This window comes from Phaethon aethereus, assembly GCF_964289735.1.
Source record: "Phaethon aethereus genome assembly, chromosome: 1".
In the NCBI taxonomy this organism is placed as follows: domain Eukaryota; kingdom Metazoa; phylum Chordata; class Aves; order Phaethontiformes; family Phaethontidae; genus Phaethon; species Phaethon aethereus.
The window spans coordinates 59,380,935-59,406,138 of record NC_138575.1 but is presented as its reverse complement, the minus strand read 5'-3'; the positions used below and the strand labels follow the sequence as shown (position 1 = coordinate 59,406,138).

General features: G+C 45.3%; 1 protein-coding gene across 1 annotated transcript in view; it reads right to left on the bottom strand.

Moving 5' to 3' along the window:
• The window catches only part of RBFOX2 (RNA binding fox-1 homolog 2), a gene marked incomplete at its 5' end in the record, with an annotated part of 172,062 nt that overhangs the window by 130,269 nt on the left and 16,589 nt on the right, over nucleotides 1-25,204 (bottom strand). The window contains one exon of the mRNA XM_082013932.1: nucleotides 4,524-4,574. Coding sequence (XP_081870058.1) covers nucleotides 4,524-4,574 — 51 coding nt within the window. The remainder of the gene's footprint in view (nucleotides 1-4,523; nucleotides 4,575-25,204) is intronic.

Below are 25,204 nucleotides of genomic sequence, written 5' to 3'. Positions count from 1 at the left end.
TTTTATGACAAGAAGCATCTCATTCTGTTAATACTAAACCAAGATATTTTTGTGGCCATTCTAATCCATACTGAACTGCTGCTAATCAAGTTGTGACAATATCCCCCAACTCATGCTTCATCCACATGATGGAGAAGAGGAAAATAGGTGAAGGAGCCTCAGACCACACAGACGAGAGGACAGAGGTTTTCTCTCTGAACCCTCTGCCAAGATCCCCGCTGCTCACTGCAGAGGGACCACCAATGGGTGCAGCCACCAACAGGAGAAGTGGTGCCTCTGTGCAGCCAGCTCCAACAGGAAGCCCAGTGACCTGCTGTCCTGCCTCCCCATGGGAGCTCACGCCCAGCCTTCACATCTCAGGATGAAGGGCTTCCTCACCGAACTCCCCACATCAGGGGGAACTGGGCAAAGAAAACAAGCGGGGGAAAAAAGCAACAGAGGAGGCTTCCTGTTCTCACAGACTGCCACCATCACTGTTCGGTTCACCCAGACCAGCTCACAGCCCCAGGGAGGGGAGTGCACACAGCCATGTGCTGCCTGCCATGCCCCAACAGATACTCCAAAGCAGCAAGTGAGTAAAGACCCAGGGGAACAGGCTGACAATTGGAGAGGATTTAACAGCATTACACCTTATGCTTGAACTCAAACTGAGGGGATAGTGATAAAGCTGTTCCTAGCAGTTGCCATGGGCGCCCATGCTACCTTGGGCTGCAGTCTCATCTACATACAGGAGAACAGGTCAGGCCTGGTGAGTGCTCAGATGGAAAACCAGCCACCGAAATTAAGCTGTTGAAGGAAGTGTCACTCGTGTCACGTAGCGATGTTTCCACCACATTAGTACCAAGCCAGTGGCCCACTTTGATTTAAGAATTGTGCTCACGGAAATATAGGCTTTTAAAAGAGGCTTCAAACCAACACCCTAACCTGCTGTGATAGCTGAGGATCACTTTCCACAACAGAAGAGGTGTAATACCTCTAACATCCTGACCCAGATCTGGTGTGTGCAATTACCTCCTGCTTCCGTAAACTCTCTCTCCTCCTCTCTTCCCTTCAGTGGCAGCTAAACAAGGTGTTCTTGCTCATTTTGCTTCCTGTTGGGGAAGAAAATTACTCTGAGCAGCTGCCAGATTCTGCCACAGAAGTGCCTGTATTCAGCACTGAAACAAATTTCAGGTATCATGTCTAATACATTTCGACATGAAAAGCACTAGAGCAATATGACATAGGCCTTGGCTATATATAAAAGAAGCTGACACAGTTAGCATGATATAGCTTTCTGGAAGCAGAGTATTCTTGACGAGTTTGCCTATATGTAAGTTTTATCAGTATAGCCATACCAGTCATTTTCCATGTTGAGACCAACTCGTAGTACCTCAGAGCTGTTTGTCACAGCTTGGGAAATGAAGCAAGGAAGTCTTGGTTCACTGCATTTTAGGCAGGCGCTCATGTTACAAAAAAAAGAAACACCATTTTGTTGGCAGGCCCAATGGAGGGATAAAGAACTGAATAGTCCCCAGAGAATAACCTCTCTTCACCAAAAGACTTGGTTCTCATCTCAATTAATGATGTTACTCTAATGCTTCCCATATTTTCCCTTTACCGAGGGCTTCGTTCCTGCCATTGGCCTAGCTCTGGGGAAAAGGAGGGACATCCTCCCATTCCTGTGTGTGCATCAGACATCCACAGAGCAAACCTTGAATTCTTGAGAACAGTCCCAGGGAGCTCTCCAGCTCCTTACACAGCAGTAAAATAGCCCAAGTAGTGCAATACTTCAGCAACAGAAAGCCTTCTCTTTTTAGGTAAACTTACACCGTAATCATTCAGTACACATGTTCCACAGGCCCTATCACCACAGAAAGTCCGGAAAGCCAACACTCTAGCAGGGCAGGTGAGGAACAGAGGGGCTGCGCAACAACCCAAAGCTCTGGGTTACCATAAAGCAACCACACAACACCAGAATGAAGAGGCACACAGGCTTACTGTGAACCCCTCTCATTTGCCTCAGTGCTGCTGCCTATGCATGATGACGACAGAATGTTAAATACTTGGGAAAGGATACAAAATAAAACTTCATACTGTAGACCTAAGCATTCCCAAATGGCCAAAGTGAGGACCCAAACCAACCACGTATTTCGACTGGGAAGAAGAACAACCACAGTGATCTGGAACACCTGGGTATGATTTAACCACTAGAGGGTGTAAAAACAGCAGAGTAAAAGGTTTGCAGCCAGCAATTAGTGACTAAATTTAGAGAGCTTGAAGGAGTGAAAAGGACATACAAACAAGTGAAGGAGTAGGATGCCATGTAAGATGAAAGGAAGGGCAAGTTATATCCACAGAATTTCTAGCAGGGCTACCGTGGTCACATGATGAGATGCCCTGAGAATAAAATTCAGCTTTGCTACTTCTGGTAACAAAAGCATTGTGGTAAAACACACAGTACAAGTATTTACGATAAAGAACTGCAATGGAAAAGAGCAAGATATGGCGACTTAACGCTGATCAGCTCAAATCCCAGCTCCTAATCTGAGGAAATCTGACACAATTACTCCTGAATCTCATAGTTACTTTGTTACAGAGTCAGGATTGCTACAGATACTCCTACACCACTTCCTTCCTCCTTCCCCAGTGCAGAACCGCAGGTGATGGATCAGCCATCGCTGTCTCTCCCACACCAGCCTCAGTCTGTGGCAACAGCAGACTTCTTTCTCTGCTGCTATCGTGTTAGAAGCTCCCAATCACATTAGCTAAAAGCCTTGAAACCTCATTAGTGAAAACCAGACCTGAATTTAAGCTGCTTCATGGCCAAAAGCAAGACAGAAGGACAAACACTTACCAGAGATCAAGATGTTACCCAGAGCAGAAAAAAAAAACCCAGTCAAAATAGATTTTTACAAGTATTTGCTAAAATGAAAACACCTGAGTTAAACTGAAGCTGTTTGTCCACTAAGAAATTTCCATAAACCTATTTGCCATCTGCACCCCAGCTAACACACTTTACTTCCTGTGCTCACTCACAGAGAACCCTCCAGGGCCTGTCCAGGCTGTAATTCTCATTTCATGCCCTGGCTGCTGTACAGCTTCCCGTGCCCACCTCTGCTGATCTGGTGACCTGCCAGTAACAGCAGTTCTGGACTTTCAACTCAGAAGAGTTATTACAGGATGAGAACGAGGAAACCTGCGAAGTGGGACACACTGGTAGTCACCAAAATTAAATGCCAAGAAGACCCGAAAACACCCCTAAATGGGTAGGTACAGTGAAGTGCAAAATAGGGTGCAGAGGGTGCCACCAGAATGGAAAAGTCGAAAGCAGGTAAGAACCACTTTAAGGATCTGGAACTGCCTCTCAACCTAGCATACCTTACTTAGCCTGGATAGAGTAGGAGCACAACTCCCACAGCATCCCAGTGCATAATATTTATTTGTGCTGGTTAACAGTTTAATATATCCCAGCAGACATTTGGAATAATTTCCTCTTATATGGAAATTCATACACACATTACAAGCACCAAAGAATTGAGCTCTTCAGTTGCTGAGGCTGCACTATGCTGCACTTCCTTCATAAAAACATCTCCTGTTAAGCTGTTGTTGCATATACCCAGGCCTCATCAAGATATGATGAAAATCGCTTTCTTTATATAGCAGTACCTAAGAGTATTAAAGAATTTTATTTTGGTTTTGTTATTTGCTCATTACTGAAGTGTGCTGCGTTATTGATTTTCTGTGCATATTAATTTCCTGTTACATTAGTTCATACTCCACTTTGCAGTAGCACTGCAGAAGACTGAAAAAAACTTCATTCTAAGAAGGGAGATTTAATGTGTGACGGTTGTATCCTACAACCCATTAAACTTCATTTGTTCCAAAGCATCTCCTCCTTCCGTCACTCAAATTCATCAACTGGGATTTCTCTGTCTTCTGCTAGGAGGCAAGAGAATGCTTCCAGATGCAATGCACTGAACAGTATAATTTTTACTGCTGTAGAAGGAGAACATCCTGAAAAAGACCAAGGGGCACGGCCCTGCAGGACTTGAAAGGAAGGTAAGACAAGTTCACAGATACTAGAAACAACCCAATGGGACATGTCATTCCCTACTCTACCAGCAAAGCAGACTCTCACAAAAACTCAATGTTGTTTTGCTCCCCAGATGCTAGAACTAGAGCAACAAGTATAAAACAGGGCCAAGCATGCACTGGCACTGAACATCTACATTCATTAACACTGAGAAGATATAGTGGGAGCTTAGGACAGGGATTTGAAGTTACCATATTTTTAAGAATAAAGAGTTTCCTGAGCCATTGGTAACGTGGATCATGTTTAACCCCTTGCCAGGCACGTCGCCACATACTGCTGGAGGCCATAAAAAAAGCATTCAATTTACCACGTGTATATCTCCATAAGCATTCCACAACAGAACAAAACAATTTCCACTCCATAATGAAGACAGCTAGGAAGCTGTCAGACAAAACATCCATATGTGTACAGAGACGCGTGCGCACATTTACTGCAATCAGGCTCTTACTTGATTGTCTCTTGCTGGATATCCATGATAACCTGAAGTCAGAGGCTCGTTCTGCAAGACAAGAAAACAAAGAGTCAATGTAGTGGTTACACAGAATAGAAACCAAGGGATTATACATCTGTCTTAACTCAGCCAAAACCAAGAACCTGCATGAAATAGGGGAAGAATGAGCTAAGATTAAAGTATTCTGCTAACTTCCTATTTTTCATGTAAGCCAATACACCTAAAATTCATCTTCAACTGTATATGCCAAATTGTGCAGAACAAAAATAATAAAAAAATCAAAGCCATAAAATAAGCATAAACTAATGTTACCTTACCCTCTAATTTCAGTTGTGTAATTTTTGTAATTTTCCAAAGAATTTTTATATGCAAACTTCATTTACCATCATAAAAACTGAACAAAACAGAACATAAAATTACAGAAGCTTCTGCCCACCTTGCCCAGTCTTGAAGAAACATTTCCCTAAACACTAGCCATAAAAATGTCAATTTTCTCCTTTTTCAAAATTATACTAATAGTTTAACATTGTCAGTGTAACTTCAAACACCCCGGTAAACCTGAGCAATACCTCACACAGTCCCAATGGGAAATCAGTCCTCTAGACTTTCTTCCTTTACCCCAGAAGAGACTCCAAGCCTACGTGTTTTGTGTTATTGGCAGCCCCATCACCCTACTCTGCAGGAATATACAAACCTCCAACGCTTCTGGAATTTCTCCATGAAATTCCCAGACTTGTCTCTATTTTAGCAGTGCAGTGGGGATTAAGATAACATACTTCGAGATACTTCCGAAATGTTTATTTCTGTTTCTTTTTTATTTTCTGTTACTCTCACTCCAACACTTCCTATTCGAAATGGGGAGAGGGCACTCACACATGCGCTACACATGCATCTTTCTCTCTGGGTGGAGGATAAACTAAACTACACAAAGCCTGTATCAATTCCACCCTGGTACCACTGTGCATTCACAAGCAACTCCTGGCAGAGTGGTAGGAGGAAGAAAGGAGACAGCCGCCCTCCTCAATCCGTTTTTAAGTCTGTTCCTATCTCTTGTTATGACTTTTGAGGAGTAACTCCTAAGCCAGCCCTGTACTTTCTCTAGCAGCTCTTGGGTAAAGGGTGGGGGGAAAGAGAGAGGACCAAGGGGAAGACCCTGACAAAACAAGGTCAAAAGCCAAGATATTCTTGGGCATGAAGCTAACCGAGATGTACAATTGCTGTCAGGAAGAGGTTTTGCTGGGATGTTTTGGATTCTGTGCTGGGATATTTGGGTTAAACAGGCCAGCTCCTAGCAGAAAGAGGTCTTCTGCCCTACAAGGGGCATGTGGCCACTGGCACAATTTCCCAGTTTACACAAGAACACTTTAAAACAACTTCTGCTAAAAAGCAAGGTGCTAATAATTCAATACAGGGATTAGCAATGCTATTTTAAGTTCATATTCATCCTCCCTCTTTTCCTCTTTCTTTACCTCAAACCTGCCCAGGGGATTCTCCATGGAAACTTGCCAGGAAACATCCAGCCTGTCCTCAGGCTCTCATGCTAAAGCTACAGGAACACACACCGTATGAGAGCTTCAAGGACAACAAAACTGGCATCCAGTTTTGGGGATTAACAGTAATTAATTAGGTTGATCACCCTGTGGGTACATTCTTCACAAACAGCCAGCAAGCAAGTAAAGTGCAAAACTCCACAAACAATACAGAAACAGAAGACACAGAAGTTGGAAGAAGCAAGTGGACACTGACAGCTATGTACCACAGTCTCACCAAGCTTTTGGGTTTTAACTGTGAACTTAAGTAAACCCCAAGCAACATAATGATGAAAACGCACAGCCAGTGCTTTTCTCCCTCAATCTAAGTACATACTATATGAACATACTTTGATTGCTGTTTCTCCCACACACTACAGTTTACCAACTTAGACAGTGCAATAAATGTCCACCTTGTATCATGAGATACGGTCTTCTCCTGAAAGACCATTCGAGGTACTGTTTTACAGCACTTGTACGCACACCTGCAAGGTCAGTATCTCAAGCATTGCTTGTGTGGCAGTGTCTCTCAACATCCTGGAAACCAGGAAGATTTCCACACAGAGAATAAGGAACGAACAGAAAAGTTACCACTGCAGATACTAAAGATATGGGCAGTGAACACAAGCATAAAGTTATAATGAAGAAAGGAAAACAAAATTGTTATCTTGAGGATCATGTTCTTCACATCAGGGACTAATAGAAGGGCCTGTCACCATGAGGCTGTGGCAGAAAAAGAGACAAAAACAAACTTTGTGGGATTTCCTGAAGTCAAAGGACCTGGATGCCCAGAAACCACCTCTAGAAACAGAATGGTTTCACAAGTAGAAGCAAATCGCAAGAGTGTGAAAAGCAAGGGAAAGATGATTACAGAGATCTGAGGGCAGTTCACAGTACTTAAGGGTCAGAAAGAAACAAGAAAAATTGAGTGGAAGGGGGAAAAAAAAAACACCAAAAAACCCACACAGCTGGCACTCTCCACTTTGTTTTTTGGAAGACTAACCCCACAAATCACAAACTAAAAATGTTTGAGGGATACGGTTGCATCGGAAGGTAAAAGAAGAGGTGAAAGAAGGTTGCACCAGGGAAGCGAGAGTTTGGAGAAAGCAGAGGTTAGAAAGAGGGTAGCAGCTGGAGTATTAAGGTCACAAAAAGGCCAAAGATATCTCTCCCTTTCATACAGCAACACTGCCACCAAGTACTGAACTCTTTGCAAAATCCCCGCTGTGCATATCATTGCTCTAATTGAACTTAACTCTCCAAGAGAAGGCAGGAAGCGCCTAGGGAAACCGTCTCCCGCCAATAATCTCCAGCGCTGCCAATTTTACAGGTCACTAATGGTGAATCCCCAGCCTGCTGCATGATTATTCCATACAGAGTTTGCTTTTGTTGAAAACTACACAGAGCAAGAAGTGAAAGTGTTAAACTCCTGCGACTGGAACAGGACCGTCCAGCAATGTCCAGACAGAAAACCCCTGTTAGCAGACAATCCAAGGTAGCAGAGGCCAGGGATACAGCTCAATCTCCTCTACCTGCACATGCACAAAACTAATCTCACAAAATGGCAGTGAAAAAGAGAGAGAGAGAAGATTTAACATTGATAAATACCCTGCCCACAAATGCAGAGGGACTCTGCCTTCTGGCAGCAGGCCGGTGGGAGAAGGAACCCCCAGATAGCTCCATCTCTCTCACAGCTCCATCCTGCCAATTACATTACTCTTTTGATACAAACATGCAACCAGACATTTGTAAAGAAATTGAGTTAGGCAGCACTAGCCTGCAAAATCAAATCAAACTGCCATTGGGATGTTTCATTACTTTGTTTACCACTGAAAGGCATTTCTCAGGTACTTGCAATTTGCTTTAGAGCGGGAAGAAAAAACCTAGAAGCTAATACAGTACATCAGCTTTCTGCAACACATACTGTAATTTTATTCAAACCATATCGGCAATCTCACACATGGGCTTCCACACTTCCATAGGATGTGTGAGCATTGTGGTTCTACCCCAGTGATAGTCTCTGTGCCGGCCAACTGGATTTAACAGGATGCATGCAAGTCACTACTCAATCAAATTCACTAAGCTTTTAACCTCCCCTCTTTACTTCAAATTTTCCCCCTTCTTTAATTTCCCAGCCTTGCTAACACAAGTTCTTTTCATTAGAATTTGCAATAGTAAAAGCAGGAAAGCTCAGCACAGGAAAGACACAGACCTGTTGGAGCAGGTCCAGAGGAGGGCCACAAAAGTAATCAGAAAGATGGAACACCTCTCCTATGAAAAAGGGCTGAAAGAGTTGGGGTTGTTGAGCCTGGAGAAGAGAAGGCTCCAGGGAGACCTTATTGCAGCCTCCCAGTACTTAAAGAAGGCCTGTAAGATGGGGATAGACTTTTTAGCAGGGCCTGTTGCAATAGGACAAGGGGTAATGGTTTTAAACTAAAAGAGGGTAGATTCAGACTAGATATAAGGAAGAAATTTTCAACAGTGAGGGTGGTGAACCCCTGGCACAGGCTGCCCAGAGAGGTGGTAGATGCCCCATCCCTGGAAACATGCCAGGTCAGGTTGGATGGGGCTCTGAACAACCTGATCTAGTTGAAGATGTCCCTGCTCACTGCAGGGGGGTTGGACTAGATGATGTTTAAAGGTTCCTTCCAACCCAAACTGTTCTATGATTCTATGAAACCACAAGCCATGGGTACCATCTTGGGTCACAAGGTAAACATAGTACAGCCATTTGCAGAAGACTGAAGAGCAAAGGAGACACACTAGCAGAACAGCCAGGCTTTGGGGTCGTTGGGCTTTTTGACACCTCTCCATTTGATAAATTTTAAAAGTTGCTGAATTAGACACATCTTGAAAACATGAGGAATTGTCAATAAACCAGGACACCAGTAAGAAGGGATCAGCTCCGCAAGTGCTATTAACTTATGAAAGGCTACAGAGGACTGGAGTAGAATCAGTCTTCTAGAGGAAGTGTCACAGCTGTAACACATAAGGAAAGGTCTGAAAGTCCTCTCACCCTTAAAAATAAAGCTAAATTTTAGTGTAAAGAGGCAATATTTCTCTTTGACCTAACATGGCCCCAGAACAAATTAATTTTACATCAGACTTGCCATTTCACCAGATGCAACAGCATGGCCTGATTAGCAATTTTTTCTTGACAGCCGAACTAAATCTAAAGCCTGCAGATTAAAACTCTGCTGGTAGAAGCCATTAGCTTAGTGAGTTCATCCATATTTCCCCAGCCAGAGAATCAATCCCTACTGAATTCAAGCTTCAGTTTGAAGTGTCAAGTCCTCCTGGTTGCAAAGATAACCTCAAAAACACAAACAAGCAATCTCTTCCCCAGATCTGTGGTGTGCCTGCTTTCCTGGCAATGCTGGAAAAAGTAGAGTGAAGTTAATGTAATTCTTTTGAGTTTCACAACCGCCTCCTGGGTTCTGAGCAACAGCAGCAAAACTGACACAAGAACAGTTTACCTGCCCCTGCTCTGGCTGCCCCTGAGAGTTACTGGCAGCGCAGCAGCTTGGTGGCTTGGACAGAAGTGGCAAGGGGGAGCCCCAGCTCCAGAAAGTCAGAAACCCCAGGACTACACAGAGCAACGAAGTAAAGACAACAAGAAATTACTTGTTCCTCCCAAAAGCAAAATGGGATTTTGAAGTGGTGAGATAGCACAAGCTACACATTTATCAGAGACTTGTCCTAGACAAACAGAAGCCAGTTTTGTAGAACACAGAGAGTAAGATATTTAGCCAAATAAAAAAAAAAAAAGGAGGTTGAAAACACTGGTAACTAAGCTATTAATCTGAAAGTGACAGTTGTGAAAAAGTAAAGCTCACAAGCCAGACAGAAATCCCAGCATTGTTCACCACAGCCCAGTGGTTTCACCATCTTTTTTGCTTTACTTCTCGCATAGCAGGAAAGACAAAAACCCTGTGCTGGGGGAAGGAATGGGTCTTGAAAAAGGCTTTTTAGTACTTGTAACTGGTGGAGCACTAGTAAAACTGTAAATGCCTTGACCTTATTATCAGCTACTAAGAAAAACAGTAATTCTTCATTAGACCCTTACTTACACAAATTATTGCATATAAACAAAAAGGAAATATCTGTTTCTTTGCCCAAGTGTAGCTGATGCATTCAGTCTGCCTTCTCAGTTGTGTGTGCCATCTCCCTACCCCAAATTGTAAGTGGATAAAATTAATGGGAAAAGCAGCATCTAAGGTTGAATTACTGATTATTAAATGAAAAACTGAACTAAAGTAGTTTTTAAATGGATCTTGATGTCACCCTTCTCCCTCGATACTTACCCTAATTTGATATATAGCTCTTGCTAATCACTCTGCAGTTCCAATAACTGAATCTATAGTGCGGGATGCTTCCCTTCAGCTGTCTTCACTTTCAATTAAACTTGTTTCTAGGCTTTGGCTGGTTTCCAGATGCATAGACGTCATCTAGCAAAGGACTTCCATTTATTTGCTTCCTTGTTAGTGTCTTGACATCAACAACCTGTACGATTTTCTGGACGCAAGTAAAAGGACTTAGATTTTGCTCCTGACCAAATTTGTGGGGTTTTAAAAGTGTATTTGGGGACGAAAAGCCTGAGATTTTGATAAAAGGCGCCATGCCACAGCATCACTACCCTTGATGGCTGGGAAGACGCGTGCCGGCTGGCAGGGCCCTGGCTTCCCACGCCCGCCTGAATTACTGAGGCCACTTCTTGAAGGACAGAAAACCAGAGGTGCGGCCGCCAGCGCAATGCTCCAGCCACAGGGGGCCTGATGCCGGCAGCTGCCCCCGCGGGAGCTGGGAAGCGCCCACAGCCTCCCTGCTCCGGGGCCTGGCGGAGGCTGGGAATGGAGGCCCATCCGGCCCCTCTTCCTTCCTGGAATTCTGGCCCCGTTGCCACAGCGACGGTGACCTCCGGCCTGGCCCCCCCCACCCACTCCAGGTTTCCCCTTCTCCTAAAAATACCATTTTTCAGCAGGAGCCAGCACAATGTTGGATGTGTGGGACAGGAGAGCTCCTGTGCCAGGCCAGCCACCTCCTCGCAGGGCCCTGGATCCCTGCAGGGCAGCCACAGGGGTTCCCCACCTCTAGCCTCTCACCCTCTCCAGCCCCCCAGCACAAGGGGGTCCCCAGAGTGGAAGCCTGCACCAGCCCCAAGGCTTTGCCTGCCCACAGTTCTCCAAAGCCAGACACCTGCCTCTGTAGTGGGGACACAGTACCCTGCAGCCCCAGGCAGCCCATGACCCGCCGTGGGGCCTGCAGACCCTCTTCTCGGCCACCATTAACGGGCAGGACCTCAGCCCGGCCCGGCCAGAGGGAGGCCAGGCCTGCCAGAGGCTCCCTGGGCGGGAAGCCCAGTGACACAGTGAAGATGAGAGAGGAAGGTGATGTCAGATTAATAAAAATAGCCTCCTGCCCCAACCAGAGTTTGAATAGTTTGGAGCAATTAGCTAGGCAAGCCCACGAGGTGGCCAGCCAGAGAGAACAGGGCAACTCTGGGGGAGGCGGCATCCCTGTTGAACAGAGCCCCAGTGAAGCCACCCAAACGTGTTGGTTCAGTTTTCTGTATTTGAAACACTTATTTTCTTAACTCCAACCTCCTGGCACTTCTGTTCTGAGAAACCCTGTATATACTACAGGAACAATAACTGGTTGGTATAGCAGAAGCTGCATAACAGAATACACACAAATATACGTCTGACCAAACCATACAGAATGATGGTATTTAAACTTTCAGGTCTGTTAAAAATTCAGTATGCAACAAGTTTACAAAGGCACACTCGGGCTTTAAGCTGACAGCATCCGTATGAAGATACAATACAAATGTCTAATTTTGCAGAGAGAAGGGGGACTTTCATACACAAAAAGGAAGAGCTAAAATTGAGGTATTTTACAGAAATTCTTTATAACAATGCAGATTCTTCCCTGACTTTTTTTTTTTTTTTTTAAATAATGGAAGTAGCCTTCTGGAGGTCAGAAATGGTTTTCTACCAACCGGGTTTTTAATTTTCCAGATCAGCCAAGGAGTGCTTTCAGCTTTTCAGAGAGATACTATTTAATTAATTTAGTGTAATTTAAAAGTGCAAAACATACACTTTTTTTGGACTACATATGGCAGCATCCTCATACAGCTCTGGGCATAAAGGAAATACAGCCTGCCTCTGCTGGTCCATGACCCATGCTGGCAACAATAGGTCCAGTGCAAGTTAAAGCCCCTGGGAATGCTGTCCGCAGTGTGACGTCTATGATCCAGCAAATACAAGGACACTCTGCATGCATATAAGTCAACAGCACAGAATATTGATTTCCATCCTCTTTCAGTAGGCAGAAGCATTTTAAAATAGCAGCTCATCTTCACTTCCATTCTTACTCAAGAAGAACAGTACAGGGCTCATAATAAGGCTTTAAAATCCAGCACTGGGGGCACCTTTGGATGCCGTAATTGTTACATGGGGCTGGGGAAGCATTTCACACGTAATTCACACTAAGCCACTCATTACAGGGCAACATGCTCACGGCATGAAAATCCAGCTTGCTCAAACACGACAGCTACAAGCTTTTGCAAAGTGAAGACGACTACAGAGTTTTCCTTTAGACGGCTTCACTGCTTCTGCTTTCTCAAAAGACAGGATGGAGAATATGGGAGAGAACAGGATGAGGGAGATGATAGACCTTAGATCCAGAAGGGAAGTCAGTTGATCACAAGCTTCTTGGCTGATTTTGCAGATATTCAGAGGCAGTTGCTCAAAGGCTAAAAGGAAAGAAGAGTACTCCTACTCTGCAGAACAAAATTATAATTGGTTGTATTACCTGCAGAAAAAAAGGCTGAAATTAATTTGTTGGTTGGGTGTGAAGAGGCTGTGGTACAAAATTAAACCTGCCTTGCTTTTAGGGAAATCAGCACAAAAAAGAGAGAGAGGCACAACAGCACATGATTCAGACAAAGTCATACTGTATACCAAGTGCTGCAGGCAAGTAGGTGCAAGAGAAATTTTCTGTGCCCTGGACATGCCGGCCTGATTGCATAAACTGCCCTAGATAGTTACAGAAATTATTTTCCCAGGTTTGCATTACAAACCAGCTTTCCTTTCCCCAAAGACATAATTTCTTCAAGCAGTCTAGCCAAATGCCGTTTCATCTCCAGGGCACTGCAAGCGCCTGCAGCCAACCTTAGAAAGGAGAGAAGCGAAGCAGGCAGGCTGAAGGGCTGGAGCTGTATCAGCAAGGGGTTAAAAAGCCCAGAGGAGGGAGGAAGCAGAGGGCTTGGGGTGCAGGGTGAAGAAAAGGCAGGCTTCAGGAGGGCCTCGGCAGCCAGGGCTGGTTCTGATTAAGCCCGCAGGATTGTGGAGCTGCACAGGAAGTGCTGGGGGGGCTGGGGGTCTCAGCCACTGCCATCCCAAACACACTAGAAATCTTTGTGTTCCAGCAGCACCATCTGGAAACAGTTAAGGGAGAAACAACTCCCAGGCCTTCCCTCCCAAAATGTAAAAAACAAAAAAAAAAAAAAAAAAAAAACAACACAAACACCAAAAAAACCCACACACTCTTAAAACCATTAAGCCTAGCCTCTTTGTCCCCCTCCTGGAAAGCTTCTCTCCCTGCAACCGCAAGGAACAAAAGGGCATCTATAAAAGGGAACTAACCCCTGAGTGCTGTGAGGGTGGCTTGCATGGCACAGTAGACCCCATGGCTCATGAGGGGCATCCCAAAGTGGCATCACAAGGGACAGAGACCAAACCCTCCGCCTCCTGGGCAGCATGTTGCTTCTGAAGCAATGCTGGTGAAAGACCATCCATGTCACTATTCTCATCTAGTAAGACCAACATGGGGAAAACATGGACAGCAAGTCCAACTGCAGCTAGAATATCCCCAAGTGGAAGATACACACCTTGAAGGCTCACTCTGAATTTTGGCCCCTTGGAAGCTCTTATTTCTGTGCCAAAAATCAGCACACAGATGCAAGAGAATGCACTCCAGCAGAGATGAATATTCCAGATGCATGCCAGAGATTTAATTCTGTTCTTAAGATGACAGAAAGACCACGATGTGAAGCACATCATCGTGGTGATACTCCCCTGCTGCCTCAGGGGTACCAAGAATCAGAAGGGTGACAGAGACTGACCCAGCCATTTCCAATCCCTGAAGGAATCCTCCCGATAAGGACTGGGACAGCCCATTAGTGCCCCAACACACGTTCTGGAAACAAAGAGCATGTCTGTCTCCAAAATGCCATTTGCTTGTATTTTGAAAGGGAAAAGGAGAGATCAAGACTGTTGAATTTTACCAGAATAAATCACCATATAACAGTTTATTATAGAGGTACTCCCCTTGCAAATGTTGCTATCTCCACAAGGAAGTAAAGCCTGCAGTGCTTTTACCCTTCCCTCCTTGCCTTCACCTTTATTCACCTCTTCCCCCACACATCAGTATTTTTCAGGGTTTTTCTTCTAATTGGACACCCAAGTGCTACACATTTGCCTACAAAAATGTGGAAACATATCAAAACAAAATCAAAGCTAACCTTTCAACATGCCAATTAAGCAATTATATATGAAAAGTAACAAGACTTATTCCTGCTGTAACACAATGCCATTCCACTGCAGAAAACACACCTTTGCTTTTCTTCTTATAGCCACCCTGTAACCGAGTGCCATCTCTTTAAGGGCCACAGACAGTCTGGATGGGATGTGGCCACATGCCAAGGCCCTCTATAACTGGAGTGTAATTCATAAAAATAAGAAGTCTTAAAATAACAGGTTTTCTCAACCATTAACCAAGGACTCCTTGGAATCCACTTCTGTTAGACAAACCTCCTTGCTGCTCCTGCAAAGCTAACTATTGCTAATCGTGATTTCGCCAAGATGCTAGCACAGTAGCTGTGGTCACTTCTCTCTACTGAGTATAGGAAAAGAAAGAAATCTTGCCTAAGCTACCAGAAATACCCACCCTGGACAAAGTGGCTATGGCACTAGCCTGGCACTATGGTAGGCTATAGCTGATGCCACAACCTAGCCAAATAATTTACGCTGGAGGAATGAAGCATCCCAGTGCAGGCAAATGGTCATTGCTAGAAAGGGGTTAGAAGGCAGCAGAAGGGAGCACTAGTCAAAGAATCTCTTTCCATCCCAAAGGAGGAACGCCACCTCTCTGGAGTAGTTTTGAGAGGAGTTTCAGTACGTGCTTTGTTTTGAAATTGTAATAGAAAGGAAGACAGACCTGCCCTTCATTTGGAAAGCTGCATCCAAAAAGTCAGGAGTGTGCTCAGCAAAGAGAGGAAGATTCAAAACAGACCACCACCAAACCCAGCTATGGGGGCAAAAACAGGCATTTACAGTAAGTTACTGTTTCCATTTTGTTGCACACAGACACAAGGCAAACCACTTTTCAGGGATTTCTAAGAGAGATCGTGTTACTGTGGAGAACAAAATTATCCAGCAAGGTATCTGTGAGTGGTCTGAATTCTTCAGTTTGGCCCAGATAGGAGTGCTAGCCCTGCTTGTAACGGAAGAGCTGCTGCTTGTATTCCACCCACAAGGGCCAAGAACTTTATGCATTAATGGAAAAATAAAGTGAGAGACTGCCAGCAGTCTCAGGCATTGGATATTCTTATACTATTGTACATGCTGTGTTTAAATACGGCCGTCAACCACAAAAATAAGATTGCAATTAAACAGCAAGAGGTCATAGGAACAAATTGGGCCTCTGAAAGGTCAAGACAGGTGACAGAGATCTTTGTGGTGACTGCAGCATTAAAGCACCAGGCTGCTGTACCCCAAACAGGTCTGCCAAACAGGCAGGAGATAGACACGGTTCTTGCCTGCAGCATTCTGCAAAGCCTGTAACGCATTTCCCTCATTTTACCAGCTTTAGGTTTAGTTAAAGCCCAGGAAGTCCTCAGAAAGAGCGCACAACCTCCTTACAGAGCCTCAGTTCCACCCTATTGTCTTTACAGATAGTCTGAAGCCACTGGAAAAAGACCCACACACCTCCCCAGGAGGTCTCAAAACCCCTGGATTGCACATTCCTGCCAGCACCACACAAAAGCATCAAAGCCCCTTCCCCTCCCTGCCTGCAAAACAATGTAATAAACAAGCCACTCTACCAGCAGTGGAACTAACCGAAACTAGTTCCTCGCAGATTTGTACCCTCTGCCCCCCGGCCACTTCCCATCCCAGCCTCCCACAGCTATAACCACAGCCCCCCTCACCACGTCCCCGCCATGGTCCCGCCAGGCAGAAGGGAGCACACGCCACAGTGCATCCAGACCAATCCGTCTTGCTCCGTATGGAGTGTGCAATCCACGAGTCCTGACCGCCTTGCCCTCTGCGCGCCACTCGTCTGCATCTCTCTCTCCCCCATCACCGTTTTTCACAAAGTTTTTAGGAAGGCAATAGCATTACAATTCTACCAACTTTTAAATGTACGTGTGGGAAGGGATTGTCACAGCACATTCACATAAAACTAGTTTCCTTCACAATTTAGTCTAAAAACCTCCTCTGTGTGCAATCCCTGAAGACTTTCTTGCATTAAGAAGTTACATTTCCCTCCTTGAGCCTACAGATGAAATGCAGAAGAGAAGATATCTAAAAAACACTCGGCTCCTGAAATTACAGCATCGTGTATCTTCCTATGCGGCACATTCAGATGAAGGAAACAAAAAAGGGAGCCACCCTCCCACTGAACACACAAACATCTTAAATTAGGTACAGAGAAACTGGAAGTATAGCAGACTCCTGAACTGGAGCAGACCAAAGGCACCATGGCAAACAGCAAACAAGAGGGCCAGGCAAAATTTCAAACCATGCCAAAGCACCACTTGCCTTTTTTGTTTTATTTCAAGGTTTCTTTGTAAATACAGCCAACATGTTCATTCAAAGCTCTAGACAGTTGTAGCCCTATAAATTCAGTTCTATGCGCTCCTTCCTTCTGCACACTGGGTAACTGCTGCTCGGCCCAATTATAAAGAGATTTAAACTCAACTCTCTTGAGCTACACAGTGATATGAAACACCTTCTAAGAGCATGGTTTTTACTCAGATAGAGTCAACCTCAAAAACCATACTACTAAAGGAAATCAGCCTGTTTCCCACCCCCCTCCTCGCTTCCAAGTGTGCATCCCCTATCTCATCTCTTGCATGTTCAGTAGGGATCACAGAACACAGCAAGTCTTATCAGCTTCCAGATCCTCCCAGAAACTAGTCCCTCAAAAAGGAGAAGGATTAGCTTCATGAACAAAGGTGGTCACTACAGGCCACGTAATCCCTAACACCTGTACAGGAGGGTGTAGGACCACATGGTTGGAGTCAGGGAGAAGGCAGGGCTCCTGATGAAAGCATAGTCTTAGATCAGCTTAAACCAATGATGAAACTGCAACAGTGTGAGCTTTGCCGACAAGCCTCCTTCTTAGAAATTACCAGTCCTTGACCTCCATTCATTTCAGAGCCTCTTACACAGGCATCTTTAACACTGCTTCAAGATTCAAAGTTTTTACTGTCTTGAAGAATTGATCATAAGAAACATCAAGCAATTATCTGAGGCAGCAGAAGAAAGTCTTATTTCTGATCACATTTCATGGCTTCCCTTCCTCATGCCAAAATGTTTCCAATAGTGTATGGCCTAACCAGATACAGGTGATGTTTGCTCATACTTTTCTCCTTTCTTCATCCCTCAGAAGCAGGGAGTAATCCAAGCCTGCTGCCACTCTACCAAAGAGTAAGTTAAGTTAAACGTACTTAAGTAAACTTTCATGAGCAAAGGGATGCTCTATAGATAGTAGCCATGAGTATCCAAAACCAAGCCGCCATACTCATTCTGTTAATTATTTACAGTGCTATGAGAATCCAGGAGGGAAAACACATTTTTATCAATTATATCTGCCCACACTTGGTAGTTAGTTTTCAGATCAGTAACAGGGGAGGACCCATAAAAACAGATGCTAATATTTTTCTCCCCACTGGATTTGCAAAAACACACATAGACCCCTTTTGTTTTCAGTGCTTTGGATTTGTGACCTCCATGACTTTCACACAAAAAGCACCACTCTTTGCTACAGGCCCATAAACCACTGTCACAAAAAGATGCCAAGGATTTGACAAGACTAACTGCGGAAGTATTGGCTGACACCGATTCTGGGGAAGATGTCGACAGTAGGATGAGGCATGCAGAAGACTTCACTGTTAAACATCCTAAAAGTACATACCCGCAGTCATCAGAGCTATCCATATTTTAGAAACATTCCTGCTTCTCTGCCTGATGCCACAACCTCCAATAACAAGATCTGCATACGTCCAAGAGCCGCACACATCCAAGAGCTGAGAGACTCTATCTCAGCTTGGAATATGACCTGGCTTCAGTGATTAATGCTTTCATTAACCTCTCAGCTGGACTACAGCATGGTGACACAGTGACAGCATGAAACTTCAGCTTTTAGAAAACTCCAAATCACACAGAAATTGAAGCTGACAATTACATGCCTTGAAACAGTGCAGCTCTCCATACAAATGGCTCAGCAGATCTCAGGGTGAACATTTACACAGGCCATACTGCAAAACACCCTACTCTTGAAGCCAAGGAGCATCAAAAACTTTATCACTTTCCAGAAGTGGCAGGCACACACTTAGTTCAAATCCTCCAATAAAAACATGTAGCAATACCTTTCTTTTACATTTAAAAAAGTGAACAGAAATCTTCAAAAACTAATCTTGAAGGATCATATACTGCTTTTCCTAAAGTGGGTAGGAAAGAACAAACATCATCTCATGATATTAGTCACATTCCTTAATGCATTACAGGAAAGTACCCAAACTGTGATCGCAGAAGATAATGTTGTGTGTGTACATAAAATGTACATTTGTGCACATATATTACCCATATCTATAGATGAACCTGACCAAAACTGAAACATAACAGACCCCTAAACCTTCCAGGCAACAACCAACACCAGGGAGGCTTTGCAGCACTAAAACTGTCACAGAAAGGAAGAAAGGCCTAGGAAAGTTGCTGGATTTGCAGTGCATCTTCCTAGCGACAAAAATCAAATATTGAGGCACCAACACTACCACCTGCAGTGTGTAAATGTGCTAAAATGAAGCTTGTAATCCTCCTGGGTGAAAAACCAAACCTCCGAAATCCCATCCCATATGAAGACAGCATTGCATCAGTCAGAGTCTATTGAAAGATAGCGCTGGTGCCTGGAGGATTACTTGCAGCTTTAAAGCAGCAGCAGAAAGAAAAAAAAAAAAAAAAGATGCTGGAATTTCACACAGATGCTGCTGCTGCATGGGAAAGCTGTTATCAGCTGCACAGAAAGGTATTGTACAGATTCAGGACAGCAGGGTTGAACACATCCAAATCACAGATTGAATGAGATTGCTTCTCTCCCCCACTGATCTTCAATCGGATCAGGAGGGTGAGGGAATGAGCTGGAAATCTGCTTCCTTCTGGAAACAGTCAAAAATCTCCTGAGGGAAAGAAAAGAGAGGGAAGGAAGAAGAACAAGTTTTCCCTTTCTCCTGCTGCCGTTACTAAAAACAAAATGGGTATAAATGAGAAGCTTCAAAACTTAAGATGTCTACTACACAAAAATAATATAAAAGCATACAGCCCCAAGCTCTGGTTGTGGCAATTCTAGCTCTCTCATGCATTCTAGAAGCCATATACAAGGCTTAGCTTCTCAACCGACTACACATAGGCCTCATCATTCATGAATTCCAGTCCATCAGCTTTTGTATTTACTTCTGGAGGGGCTGAATGCTTTTGCCCACAGCAAAACCACATTTCCAAGCCCTGTGTGCTAATGGGAAAGCGCCGCCCCAGACCTTCTCCCAGTTGCTGCATAAACACCACCGCAGGCTTCACACCTCTGCAACCTGTTGTTTCCCTTCCACTCATCCAACTTTAAAAGCAATAGGAGGAAGCTTGTTTCAGACATCTCCCTCTCCTCCGTTGACAGGTAATAGTACACCTCTCTCCATTCCTCCCTGTACGAAGGACAAAATGGGCAACATTATCCTCTGCTCCTTTCCTTCTAGCCTTTTTGATTCAATCACCAGTCAACGCTCACAGACACAAGCAATGATCTAGGCTTTCCTGGGGTTTGTTTTGCTTCTCTCTCCACTGAATCACTTCAAATCCCCTCTGCCCTTTGCTGAAGAGAAGCCACAGCAAGCAATACTGCAGTCATCCCTTCAGAGGTAATGGAATACTCCACTGCTCCAGGCTTGACTTGAAGCGGGGAGAAGGACAGCACATCCTTCCCGCTGGGTTCCATCACAGCCACACACTGCAAACTGAGGCTGGGGAGATGAGCGGCGACTCTGAAAAACTTTGCCTTTGGCTGAGGGGCTGACATTCATCAGGAACAACTTCCTACTGGCCAGTAGAAAGGTGTACCCCTCCAGTATCTAGCATTTGCTCTGGTGTGAAAGGACTGTGTTTCTCTCTAGAAGGAAGCTCCATTTTCTCCAGCATCTGTGAGACCCTAGGGCCCCAAAGCACTTTATCAAACACTAAAAACCCAGAGGGCTGTAACAGCACAGGATTTTAAAAAAGAAAAAAACAAGCAAACAAACAAACAAAAAACCAACCAGCCCCTACCACTTTGTACCCAGTCTTTTACAGATCACCTCTACTACAGAAATCAGTTTTTGAGGGAAATTATTGGTCACAATTCTGATTATTACTCCTATTTTTCTCATTAGATACACTAGTTCTTAAATATCAACATAACTACTAAACAAAAATTCAATCAAAAGTCAAGGCTGATTTATTCATCAAAATCACCAGAAGGAGATTCTGGACAAAAAGTACGAGACAAAGAAAGGGCTGATTTACATGATCCAATTAGAGGTGAAAAAACACTCCTCTGTGCAGCCAGGAGGAGGACCTGAAACTCCATCCGACCCTGTCAACCGGGACCAGGGAGCACACTGGTAAAAGGAAGCTTCCCCAGGGACCAGCCACCTGCTGTAATTGCCTAAAAAAGAAAATGCAGAAGAACAAAGAGCTGGGATCAACACAGTGAAGACGGTACCAAACACACATCCAGAAGTTCTTAAAAAGAGACATGATAAACTCCTCCAGAAGTATAAAACTTGTCTTTGGCAGCTTTTATGAGTTGTGATAATGTCAACAGTAGAGATCTGCTAAATGTTTAACAAAAAAAAGTATTCAGATTAGTAAGACTAACATCATAGGCGAATGGGAAATGGTTTCCATTAGGACAATAAAGGAAACATTTCCTCTCAGAAAATGTGAAACAGGAAAAGACGAGAACCTCAAATTGTGTGTAAAAAATAAGGACGAGGTTTGCAGAGAAATCCATGCCATGAAGATGAAATACAGATAGGATACCAGATACTGCATATGGAGAGATGGTAGAAAAAGATTAGGACCCGGGAGCCCAGGCAGACGTCAGCACTGCTGCAAGGCAGAGACAGATATAAACACACGCAAACCTGCCAACAACCCTTCAAGCAGCGAAAGGGCCAGCGCCCACCTACGCCGTGGATGGAAAGACCGTGTGGCAACTCAGCCTCACCGATCCACGGCTACAAAGCTCCAGGTCGAGCTTGGCGCAGGCAGCCGCACCCCCGGGCCCCACTCCCCTGAACACACACGGCGCGGGGTGCCCCGGGGCAGGCGCAGCAATGAATTCATCACCGGGTGCTGGCAGGGTGCCCCGATACGGGGAATTCAATAGGAACAGCGGGCCGAGGAGGAGTGAATAATTCAGGCAGCCCGCTTGCTTACACGTCAAGGAAAGACGAAGCCAGCTTGCACCGCCTTCAGCCACCCCGCGCTTATGTTTGGGGTCAAAACAGGAAGCCGGGGCCTGAGCACCACACGGGTGGGCAAGCCCCACGCTGCCTGGGAAAGCCACCGGCTTGCCAAACCGTGCCACTCTGGCAGGAGCCGGGGAGCCCTGCCTGCCCTTGCCACCAGCGGGAGCGGAGCGCCGAGGCGCTACACAGCACCGCTTGTTCCCCTTGCACACAGCTCCCTGTGTCCCGCCGGGAGGGAAAAGCCACCGGGAGGGTCATGTGCTCTCCATCAGCCCAGCTCCCAAAGCTTAAAGCAGAAGGGGACGGAGGCTAATCTCATCTCGCAGCTACCACTCTGCCCTAGGAAAGGCTAGCATTAGATTAGTCTATCAAAAATAGGAAAAGCTGGGGGGAAAAAAGAGGGATAAGGGAAGACAATAAAAAAAGTGTTGGGGATATGAAAAATGTTAACCTTCAAAGCAACAGGGTTACTGACTCAACATTGCATCATGCAGCAAAGGAAACAGCTTTTGGAAAAAATCCTCTGTGCCGGTCAGCAATGTCTACAGGTGACCAGGAGCACACAGAAACACTGGGGAGAGTCTCCATCTCCTCCACCCAGATTGAGAACAGACACCAATTACAAGTCAACATACTCCAGAAACATGATTTCTTCTTGCTGCCACTAGAAATGGGAAGACCTCCAGGCAAGGGCAGAAAATATCTCTGGATTTCTTTCCTTTTTTTTTCCAAAAAACACATCTAAAGCTGGAACTGTTCCACTAGACCTCGAGTCTCGAGGCCAGAAGAGACCTGGCAGATCAACCCAATGTTCTGGACGCTCCCATTTGTAAGGCATGCCTCCCCCAGCACATGCTGCAACACAGCAAAAATGCCTCCAGCACACAAGAAGCATGCTTCCTCCTCCCCCAGCCCAGCAGCCAGCTTTGCCCCGAGACCAGGTACCCTGCGTTATCCCAACGGCCAGAACAAAAAAGCATGCCAAGTAGGCCACGGCATGAACAAACAGCGGTTACAGCACCCGACGGCGTGACACAGAGCCTCCCCACACACTGGGCGGCTGGTAACTGCACCGAGTCAGTCTTCACCATGAGGAGTTCTCCCCACCATTTCTTCTGCTCTCAAGGACTTTCCAACCAACTGATTTGGGGCTGAGCACATCACGCGGTGGCAGCGCCAGCACTGTCCCAGCAAGCTGTACTTCCCGGGCACCGTGCTACGGCTCACAGACATGCTCAAGCAAACAGCATGTGTGATGGCATTGTACAAGGCTAAGCAGATCAGGTCCACCGTGCTCAGTAGGAGCCCCAGGGGGAGGGGGGGGAAATCTCATTTGCTACCTACTCCTTTTCCTGCACAGGCAGACAGACAGGGCAAGGCATCTTAAGCACAGATTACACATCTCCCTGGGGCCTGCCAGGACTTAGACTGTAGTTCAGCAGACAAAGAACCCCGAACCGAACATGAAGCCCCAAGTAAACCCCCACAAGTCTAGATTCCAGCAGCAGCTTCTTTATCTTCACTGCATTTTTTCTATTTTTTAAAACTTTTTTTGGCAGTCTGCTAGCTGTCACAAAGGTAATGTTTGGAATGCAGAAATCTGCACCAAAAGCTGTGCAGAGAGAAAACCATAACAACTATATTTTAGCCAAATACACAGCATATTTAGATCAAGCCTTTTGATGCTTTAGATCCTACTGTACAAACATCTGCAAACCAGTAGCTTTTCCTCTGTAAACCAAGGTGGGATGAGAGAGACGGAGGAGAAGAGTATGAAGTCCCTCTCAGTCTAAATCTCTCATTCCTTTTAACAAACAGGAATTACTGCATCATTAGATTTAGTGGCAGTACTTAAAAACAAATCAGATTTGGTGAGAGGAAAACAAAGCTATTGACTCCTGACATTTACAACTTTGAGTATATTAGACCAGCTCCTCCATTTATATTTAGTACATCAGTAAAGAAAGCAGCAGTCTCTAATTAAACAGATGCAGCACAGTCTTTACTGAGGGATCAAATGCAGCAGAAACCTTCCTCTTCCTGGTGCCACAGCTCCCTGGGAAGCCGGGCTCTCGCACGCTGCGGAAACCATCCCAGCCAAGTGAGTCACCGCTGCTATCCCAACGGGGCACGATCCGGAGGGCAGTTGGAAACAGCTGCTGGGAGATAACCGAAACAGGGAAAGAAATTCAGACAAGGTCCACATTTTGCCTGCTCCAAGAGGACTGTTTTATTCTTCTCACTTTGTCTGGACCACAAGCCTCCCCCATGCCTCCTGGGACTGTTTCCCCATCGAAGGGGATGACAACCATCTCTTTAGCTTCACTGACACCATGATGGACTCCAGGAGACGTGCCTCTTGCTCACCAGGGAGGGCCTCCTGGAAGAGCTACTGTGCAGCGAGGTCTCAGGCCATCTCCCTAGCACGAGAGAAAAGGAAAGCAGCGCAAATTGGAGGGGACAGAGGGTTGTGATTTGGGGGTGCACGGCTGTGTCAAACATTGCCAAAGCAGTTTTTGGTATCCCTAAGTTTTTACCGAAGCTGCAGCCTTACAGCTCTCACCTACTTCCCCAACTCAAATCTTTCAAGGAATTTAATTGATTTCCTACAAGCTTCTCACTACAAAATGCTCCCTGTTTTCCCCATGTTTGCACTGCACTGAGTACAAACAGCACCGTCACTGCTTGGGCATGTGCTGCCCAAACTCAGTGAAAAAATATGAAGGATGCAATTTCCCTTCAGCTTTAAATTCACTACGAAAAGCATGAAAACACAGCATCTGCCATATGACCACACAACACCTGCAGATATATACGCAGGTCCATAATCAAAATGTTTTGGCCTTCTATTGGCACAGCAGCACACAAGAACCAGCAATGCATCCTGAAACATAACTGACAGTTTTCATAACCAATCTTCCTCACTCCAAGAAAACTGGAGTTATTTTACATCATGACCTTCAACCTACAGGCAACAGAAAAGTAAGAGCCGAGCAGGAATATTTACAGAGAGGAAACAGATAGACAGGGGCCAGATTAGTTTCTTCAAGATGTATAAAGTTTTCCAGCGCCCTGTTTCAGTTTCTGGGCCAGCTGAGAGCCACCGAGCAGCACTGCACCCAACTGCAAATGTGAATCTCAATCCCGAGATTCCCCTTGACAATCAAAGGAAGGGTGGGAATCTCTCGGTGAGCCTGGCCAGGAGGTGGAAATTGAGCATATTCGGCCAAACTTCATTACAGGGCATCTCCGGCCTTTCTCTCCTCTGCTGCTTGCTCACTGTGACAGCCAATCTATCAATCACACAGCTCATCAGCACGCAGTCATCTGTCCCCCCTCTGCCCACACCCTCCCCTTACGCTCCC